Source organism: Montipora capricornis, chromosome 13 (genome assembly GCF_036669925.1).
Source record: "Montipora capricornis isolate CH-2021 chromosome 13, ASM3666992v2, whole genome shotgun sequence".
Lineage (NCBI taxonomy): Eukaryota > Metazoa > Cnidaria > Anthozoa > Scleractinia > Acroporidae > Montipora > Montipora capricornis.
Window position 1 is genome coordinate 6,795,131 of NC_090895.1, and position 10,000 is coordinate 6,805,130.

The window sequence follows — 10,000 nt, forward strand, 5'->3', positions numbered from 1 at the left end:
GTTTCGCGACATATCGATCGAGCAGCTAGTATTAACAAAAATCTGATAATCTACAGGATACGCAGTGGCGTGAGCTTACCTTAAAGTAGTGCCTCGTAAGTACGTGCAAATGAGCATAGTATTCAACAATCATTCACCTCAGGAATATATCCAAAGTCATTTAGGTTAGCATTTGTCTTAATATATACCATTCGGCTGCTCGGTGGCGAATATAATACTTCCTTATCACTTCAGAGCTATCACTTCAGAAGACATAGAAAGTGCCAATAATAATTGTGCGAATATGTGGTGTATAAAAGCAAGCAATCATGTTTACCATTCTTGACGCAAGTTGAGGTTTTTCTTTCAGGATTTCTAAAAGAGTGGATATTTCACAAAAAATACCTATATAATCTACCCGCATAAAGAGAAAGACTGATTAATGGTAAAAAATGGGCACCAGTACAAAGTCACATGAAATCACAAAATATTTGGAAAGATAGCTCTGTTGAAAAGGTAATTCTTCAGACATTTCTTAAAAGTAGCTAAAGAAAAACCAGGCTGTCTCATATGAATGGGCAGAGCATTCCACAACCGTGGGGCAGCCACTGCGAAAGCTCTGTCACCATAAGACTTTTGAATAGACCTTGGGACAACCAGAAGAGACTGATTAGATGACCTGAGGCTCCGACTGGGGATATATGGTGTTAGCAAATCACAAATATAAGAAGGGGCTAAATTATTCAGCGATTTAAAAACCAACAACAAGATCTTAAAAACAATGCGATGCTCCACTGGTAACCAATGGAGCTCAGAAAGTAATGGTAAAGTATGACCAAATTTAGGATAACGCTTAACAAGACGAGCGGCGCAGTCTGTACAGACTGTAGCCTCTGAATCTGGTATTTTGGCAGTCTGTATTAAAGGGCATTGCCATTGTCTAACTTGCAAGTTGTAAAAGCATGTATAAGCGCTATTGTAGACTCCTCTGACAGATAGCTCCTAATTTTTGCTATCCTACTTAGATGGTAAAAAGCCGATTTGCATATAGCACTAATATGTTTCTCAAACGTTAAACCATTGTCAAAAACTACACCCAAATTACGAGCTGATGCTGATGACTGTACTACGGAACAACCAAATGTGAGAGAAGATAACACGGGACGAGGCCGATACTGAGAACTGGTAACAAGTAGCTCCGATTTGTCGCCGTTAAGCTTAAGCTTATTACAGCACATCCAGTTGTCCATCTCACAAGCACAGGCTTCAACTTGAGAAACTGCTAAAGCCTCCGCATCACCACCCCGGGAATCCAAGGACAAGTACAACTGGGTATCATCGGCATAAAGTGATAACCCATATTGTACCTTCCAACAATATCCCCGAGTGGCAAAGTGTACAGCAAGTAGAGTATGGGACCTAAAACAGACCCCGGAGGAACCCCGCATGCCAATAGGCGATGTGTAGACCTCTCCCTCCTAATACTGACGAACTGGTAACGATTGCAAAGATAGGAGGTAAACCAAGAGAGCGCAGAGCCAGTGATACCAAACCGAGTAGAAAGCCTATTAAGTAAAATAGTATGGTGTCGAACGCAGCGGACAAATCTAAAAGTAGTAAAATAACTGACTGATGATTATCTAAAGCTACCAAAATATCATTTTGGACTTTGAGAAGAGCCGTCTCAGTACTGTACAGTTGTTTGTAAGGAGATTGGAAAACTTCATCAAGGTTATTTATCGTGATATAATCTATCAGCTGCAGAGCAATAGCTCTCTCGGTAAGCTTTGACATAAACATTAAATTAGAGATTGGTCTGAAATTAGCAAAAACCTCAAAATCTAGACCCATTTTTTTCAGCAATGGATTAAGCATAGCTAACTTAAAACAGTCAGGCATCACAGCAGTGTTCATAGAGAGGTAGACAATCTTGGTCATCACAGGCAAAAGCACTGACCAGCATTCCTTCAGAACAACAGCGTGAGCAGGATCCAGAGGACAAGACTTGACAGCAGAACCAGTAATCATACTAGACACTTGAGCTTCAGTAACATTCTTGAAATGCGAGAGCACACAGCTTGCATGAGAGGAATCATCAAGATGTACCAGAGTACTTGAAGAACTGTCTAGTGAATTTCGCAAGATAGTAATCTTCTCAGAAAAAAAGTCAGCAAATTTATTAGCCAGGTCATTGTCAGAGCTCGATGTAGGATATAGAGGATCAGATTTAGTGTGTAGTAACCTATCAACGGTCTGAAACAGGACCCTCTGATCATGCTTGGAATTCTTAATGATGTTGCCATAGTAAGAGACCTTTGCCGACTTAAGCAGGTTATTTACAACATCGCACTGTATCACATAGTTCTCATAGTCTCCAGGTAGACGTGTTGACCGCCAGTGACGCTCAAGTGATCTTCTCTTACGTTTTTCTGAAGCGATCTCGTCAGTATACCATGGAGAGTATGGGCCAATAGTGACGGTTTTGGTCTTAACAGGAGCATAAGCATCCACCAGTTTCGATAAAGTGGTGTTGAATTGTTTAACGAGTGCGTCGAGATCCGGAGAGGGATCCAGTATTAAGCTAGAATTATTGAGTTCATTACGAAGCTTATCAAAGTCAATTGACCGAGTCTTGCGGAAGGAGATAGTTTTCCTTTCCAGTGGAGGCTTGGCTAAGGCTAAGTTACAATGAACAGCGAAGTGGTCAGAAATCCGCTGTCGTACACAACAATTGGTAATAATTCCCTTTTTGCTAGCTCTTGTAATAACCAAATCAAGTGTGTGGCCAACGTGATGAGTCGGCCCAGCAGCATGTTGTGTAAGATCGAACGAATCGAGAACACTTAAAAAACACCTTGCATCGCAATCATTTGCTTGGTCTACACGAAAATTAAAATCTCCAACAAGTAACAGAGGTTCAGGTTTCAGGATTAGGTGCTCGAGAAAAGTTCTAAATTCATCGAGAAACAAGGCCACACTGAGAACATTAGTAGGAGATGGAGGAGCACGATAAATATTGACAAGTCTCAAATTGTAATTACCAGTCGATTTCAGAAGAGCTTGTACAATTTCAAAACTTCTGTAATCCTCAGGTTGCAATGTAGTGACTTTGAAGGACTTTCTGACCAGAAGACCGACCCCTCCGCCTTCCGAGGTTGCCCTAGGAACCTGATGGAATGTAAATCCAACAGGACAAACATCCCGACAAAAATAAACATCGAAGTCATCATCGTGAAGCCAGGTTTCAATAATCGCTATAATGTCAATATTATGTTCCGTCACATAATCATTCAACATAAGAGTCTTATTCTTAATAGATCTTGAGTTAATAAGCGCGAAATTTGAGACCGCTTGCTGACGCCGTAGAACAACCTCCGGTCCAGATTGCAACGAGATGGAAATCAAATTGCTTCTATTGACACACTAGTGCAGCGGAGCAGAACACGCTGAAGTAGATCTCACAGAAATTATGGTTCTAATTCTTCTCCGACCAGCTCTTCTACCCCTGAATTTCAAGATTCCAGAGTTCTTCAATGCCCTCAGAGTAGACAAAGGAAGTTTAGTATGACATGACGTCCGCAGGCCCAACAGAAAGCTTCGACTGTACGAAGTTCTTGAAGTAGAGAAGAGAGTACGGCCAGTATGCAAATTCGGTAACACAACGTGGCTGGCACTAAAATTAAAAACCAAACGTTGAAAAGGCACAGGTCCAGTATTTATAGAAATATCGACGAATATAGTCAAATCGAGCGGCGGGTCGTGCCCAGGTATAGCAAGGGACGTCAAACCCCGCTTACAAGGCTTGCTGAGCGCTCTTCAGAGCTAAACAATCAGAACACGTACAAAACACCAATTGAGCGAATGCGTGGTGTATAAAAGGAAGTATTAATGTTTACCGTTCTTGATGCAAGTTGACGTTTTTCTCTCGTGTTGTAATTTCTAAAGGCTGAACATCACATGGAAAATATTATTATTGCCTGTCCAGTTATAAACCCGCAAAATATTGTGTGTAGAGAAAGACTATTATTGATAATAGCAATAGGACTGAGTGGAGTACCATCCAGTAAGTAATCAGGAAAGTAATTTCAAGATAAGCTGAGCGCGAAGCGCAAGGCCTATAAGAAATTTCAAGCACGATTACTCCCTGAATTTTTCGACACAAAAATCCTATTACCAATTAATCGTAACTATTGCAAAATAGATGGATTTTGCGGATAGTGACTTTTTGCCAATTGAAAGCAAAAAGATATTTTATTCTTTTGTTGGCTGTGTTCCCGGATATCGATGAGTGTTTAACAGGAAAACGCAACTGCAGCCATGTGGCCTTGACGTTATATTTTTACCTTGGACATCGTTCTTTCTATAAAACCTAGATATTGATGTATGCAAAACGTTTCTCTTTACCTGTGACGTCAATGCCGATTGTCACAATACAGACGCCTCGTACAACTGCACATGTAATGCTGCATACAGTGGAGACGGAAAAACGTGTACTATTCAACAATTATTCACCGAAGTAGAGGAAAATATCCACAGTCACTGAAGCTAGCAATTATTTTAGTATATACCATTCGGCTGCTTGGAGTCGTGCGAATAATAACAGCTTCCTTCCTCAGATCTAACCAATCAGTACAAGAAGAAAGCACCGACCATGTCGTGTGTGGTGTATAAAAGCAAACAATGACGTTTACTATTTTTAATGCAAGACGAAAAATACCGATATAATCTTCCCGCATAAATTGCGTTCAGAGAAACACTAATTAAAGGTGAAAATGGTTGGGCACGAAAACAAAATAACGAAGTAATAGGTGTCTAACGATTTCGTGGACAGTGACTCATTGCCAATTGAAAGTAACATGATATTTTACCAGTTTGTTGGCTGTGTTCCCAGATATCGATGAGTGTTTAACAGGAAAACACAACTGCAGCCATGTCGCCGTGTGCAAGGACACTATTGGTTCATATAACTGCACTTGTAAGGAGGGATATGTTGGAGACGGACGAAACTGCTCAGACAAGAGAAGAGGTAAAAAGAGACCCATTATGCAGATGTATTTAGTGATAGTTACAAAGTGCAAGCGACTCCTTCTTAGGGACCTCTCCTTTTTTATGAGGTGGGGAGGATACAAATTTATTACAAGCTTTCCTTCTGCTTTAAATGACCCCCCCCCCCTCCCCCCCTCCTCCCTCCTCCCTCATAAAAAATGAACAGTCCCTTACGATAATTAAGCTACAGGTGAGCATGAGGATGATGTTGTTAAGTTACCGCCAAAACAGAATTATAAACCGACTTTTGCAATCCCCACTCAACAACCCTATGATACTGTCATGTGATCATGAACGTTCTGACAATTTTTGTTTGCTCGTACTCCGTGTTAGGTTGTCCTAAGGACTGGGTAGCAAATGACACATATTGTTATAAACTGAATGCGAGTTATCAAGCCGATAGTATAGAAAAGGCTCGAGAAAAATGCAAGGGAATGTCAGCACGCCTGCCAATAATTAAATCGAGGCAGGAAAACATCTTTATTGCTAGCCTGATGAGCAAGGAGATACATCGAGTTTGGCTTGGTATGAAGCGCAGAGAAAACTACAAGTTTTTTTGGTTTGACGGTTCTTCAGCAGAGAACAACAATAATAAAAGTTATCGCGCATGGACCAGAGGTCAACCGAAAGACGACTTCCTGTGGTGTGCTTACATGTCCATTTCCAACTCTGTTCCGGAGTGATATGCCTCCCTATGCAATTATCGGGCCAAACCTCCTTTTCTCCTTTGTCAAAAATCGCGTTTATAAGATTGACGACTAATTTAACGTGCATTATTGCCCAGCTGAGATAATAGAACGTATCATAGTTTTATCGTCCTAAGTGACGTATTGAATGCATTATGCATAAATCATAACATAAAGCGATATGCTTTATACATTATATTCTTGACAGTATTTAAGCATACCGGGCGGTGACTTTTTCATGTCGTGTTGTCTGCTATAATTCAACCACAGGAAAATAATTTGGGAGTAATTGTAATAATAATAATAATAATAATAATAATAATAATAATTATAATAATAATTAGACATGAGTTAAAACAGCAATTCAAAAGATACAAGATGGAACAGTTTGACATCATCATGGACGCTCTTGGTGGATATTCGGTGGAGTTGGAAGAACAGAAGAACAGATGAGCAAGTTGGTTGGAAGGAAAGGCAGTCAAGTTCTCGTAAAAATGTAGAAAAACTGCAATTTCGTCGACTTTGAACAATGCCCGTACTTTCAAAACACTTTTGTAGTTGCGTAAATCGTTGATTAATTTGATTCGAATCATTAAATTCGATTCTCATATTGCGATTCTTAGAGATTTTTAAGGAAACGTAAAGACACTGGCATAAGCAATTGTTACCAATTAGAGTATTTTGTATTAGAGCGGTCTTCAATTGAGCGTCGAAAGTAATTAGCGAATTGCTTTGGTTTATGATTACTTCAATCAGTGATTGGTTCAAAGTACTCGCGCCACTTTTTCAACTAATCAGAAGTGAAACCAAAACCATTCGTGGCTCGCGTGTGCACATTTTCCCGCGCTTTGTGTCGGCTACGTGTAATTACTTCGAGTTATGATTAGTTTACTGGATTGTCTCCGTCCTTTTTGATTGGCCAAAGTAATTACTTTGCTTTCGGTTTTACGACACTCGATTGAAACTCCCTCTATAGTAGCAACTTATTATTAACACACTGACATCTTTTAAGTTTGGTGGACAGAAAAGTTAGAAAAAGGACTCTTACACGTAGCTATCGTATTATATTTATAACGTTTTTTTTTTTTCATAATCTAAATACATTTTATATATATTGAGGAGATTAGTTAGACAACATGGCCTCTAGGTTACGTGTTCTCCCTTTTGTGCTATTTTAATGTCAATCAAATAGACGTTTTAACACTGCTGTCATAATAATAGCCTACAACCACAATGTCCGGTCTGAGGCTAGAAGACGGAACCTTGTGATTGTAAACAAACAGGACAGAATATGCGCTGTCGATATTGTTCAACCAGGGGATAAGAGAGGTGGGGAAAAGGAGAATGAGAAAGTTGAAAAATATCAGGAGATTAAAAGAGAAATTGCAAGGATGTGGAACATGAGAACCGTACGTGCAGGGGATACCGGTTGTTGTAGGATCATTGCGAATTGTAACAACGGAAACTTGGAAAAGTTGCAGGAAAAGTTGAACATCAAAATCGGTACTTCATTACCCAAAAAAATTGCCCTTTATAAAGGAATACGCCGATATACGCTTGTTTCGAGTGATTTTTTTACGACAGAGGATAGAGAATTGGCTACTAAATAATATTTTAAGCTGATCTTAGAATGCTAGTGGGAAAAGAATATATCATCTTTTTTTTTGGGGGGGGGGGGGGTGGTCATTATCTCAAGTTCTATCTCAGGGGTAGCGACAGGGTTGGAAAAAATGAACTAGCAAATTGTATCCTATGGATGAAACTGAAAATGCTTATTCATGAAGTCAGCGAAGTCAAAAGAACTATCGTGTGATACGTGAGAAGTAAGGAACCAAGTTAAATCAAGTTGAGAATGATAAAGCTCTCTTACTGATCACTACACTTAACTACAAAAAGCGAGTCATAGCAGATGTAGCTAGCAGTTTCAGAGTCTGCTGTGAAACCTCGACTGGTTTTATTTATGAAGTCAGCGAAGTTAGAAGAACTATTATGTGATACGTGAGAAGTAACGAACCAAGTTAAATCAAGTTGAGAATAATAAAGCTCTCTCACTGATCACTACACTTAACTATAAAAAGCGAGTCATAGCAGATGTAGCTAGCAGTTTCAAAGTCTGCTGTGAAACCTCGGCTGGTTTTATTCATGAATTCAGCGAAGTTAGAAGAACTATTATGTGATACGTGAGAAGTAAGGAACCAAGTTAAATCAAGTTGAGAATAATAAAGCTCTCTTACTGATCACTACATTTAACTATAAAAAGCGAGTCATAGCAGATGTAGCTAGAAGTTTCAGAGTCTGCTGTGAAACCTCGGCTGGGTTTTAGGCATTGCACATATAATAAAGTTGATATGACAATAAAATTTTATGCAAATGGTACCTAACTACTACTTTAATAAATGTTCAGATCACCGCAAAGCAAAATCGCTAAATTTTACACGCGCTGAAAGGTGATATATACTAAGATGATATATGCCTAAAGTGAATAATCATAAAAGACTCATAAGGTCGAGTTAGCACTATTTTTAAAAATCTTGAAGCTTTGCATCGTTCTGTGTGAGTGTGGTATACAATTTAAGAGTTTAAGGGACAGGAAGAAGCCTCTCGCTTTTTCTACGAACTCGACGATAAAACTTGTATCTGAGCAAACTTGATCTTTTTATCCTTCTTTTGTTCGTGCTTTTGTTTTGTTTTTTTCTCTGTGAGGTATTAAATAATACGTCCAATACGTTAGCAGTATTAAGGCGACGATTCGATGAAGAGTATTCTTCGTTTTGAAAATTGGGGAACTTTTTATTATTAATGCCCGTTGATTTTCTTTCTTTGAACCCTTTTTTTGTCATGCATCATTTGCCTAACAGCACATCGGCACAACGCGAGTTGCTGACCATCCTCGTTTCCACTGGCAAATGCAAAGAAGCCATTAGTGTGCAGCTTATAATTACCCACGATAATTTGAGAAACGTCTCTCTGAAAAAGAGTTTGAAAAACACTGCAAAAAAAGGTACGAAGACTAGACGTATATATCTATATTTTTGGCATGTCTGTAAAAATAGATGACATCTAAGCATTTAAAAGAGAACTACTGTTATGACAGTAAAATATAGACACAAACAAGAGTAGTTTGCAAAAGCTTGCCGGGCAACTCGAAAAAGAACTCTCGAAAGAACGGTAATTGTAATGGATTTATATACATCACACATGCCACATACAGTCTCACGAAAGTTTTCAATTCTTTCTGGGGTGAGATCGAACGTTAGCCTATAGAGGAGCCCTGGCAGCCCCTATCAGTGAATATTTAATCTTTCCCACTCACCCAGCCGACACATGCATGCATGTGAAAGGAGGACAGACCACAACAACGGGGCCTATATGTTATTTAACGCCCTTCAGTGTTAATTAACAGGAAGGGTTTTGAGACAGGGCCAACGGTTAACATTGTTGTTGAGAAAGACATGGAACCAAACACACAAACAACTTCTGTTAAAATAATAATAATAATAATAATAATAATAATAATAATAACAATAACAATAATAATAATAATAATAATAATAAAATAAAAAACACAGGAAAAAACAAACGACAGAAGAGCAATAACCGATTAACCAAAAACAAAACCTGCAACTGAGAAACATGTTGGCAATGTGGTTGGCTGCAGAAGGTTTGCAGAAAGCAGCAAAAGAACCCGCAAAGTGAAAACAAACAAGATCATGTCGCAGCAAGAGTTGATTTATTTTCATTAACGAGAACCTGATGATGTACAGATGAGGACTCGTAAATGAAGCCAATAGAAGAAGAAGAGAAGGTACTCTGTTTAGCGTTTGGACAATGTATGGTAAGATTTTTGTTAAAGCGTCCCGAGATGGTACTCCTATCCGAATCTTCTCTGAGGAAGATCTAGATAATCTATAGGCAATTCAAATAATACCTTCTAAGTATCATGACGCTTTTATCTCTGCTATTGTTTAATTGTGCAATGATTCTTCAAAGTGTAGGTGAAGGAACTATTATTTTCTATCAATTTCTGCTTTACATGCCACCGTGAAAAATGTAATTTTTCCTGATAGTGATACGATTTGTTTCTGGTTGACTTCGTTATCCACATGCGCCAGCATAAAATTTGGTTTTCAATTCAATCAATTCATAGTCATGAACGTCCTTCTGCGGTCCCAAAACAAGAGGTTTATAACATTATTTTATCCGATTTCTCCAAATCTTGTTTAAATGTTCTCTGAGTTATTCAAATTCATTAACCTCTTTAAAGGTGAGGGGTACAACTAACTTCCAAA

The 10,000-nt window shown here is 38.8% G+C and overlaps 1 protein-coding gene across 2 annotated transcripts in view; it reads left to right on the top strand.

The window, feature by feature from the left end:
• Positions 1–10,000, top strand: part of LOC138029787 (protein kinase C-binding protein NELL2-like) — a 47,673-nt gene that overhangs the window by 16,550 nt on the left and 21,123 nt on the right. For both annotated transcript variants that reach the window (XM_068877610.1, XM_068877611.1), the window contains exon 4: positions 4,871–5,005. Coding sequence is in view for 1 of the 2 variants with exons in the window: in XM_068877611.1 (XP_068733712.1) it covers positions 4,871–5,005 (135 nt within the window). In the remaining variant the exon portion in view is untranslated. The remainder of the gene's footprint in view (positions 1–4,870; positions 5,006–10,000) is intronic.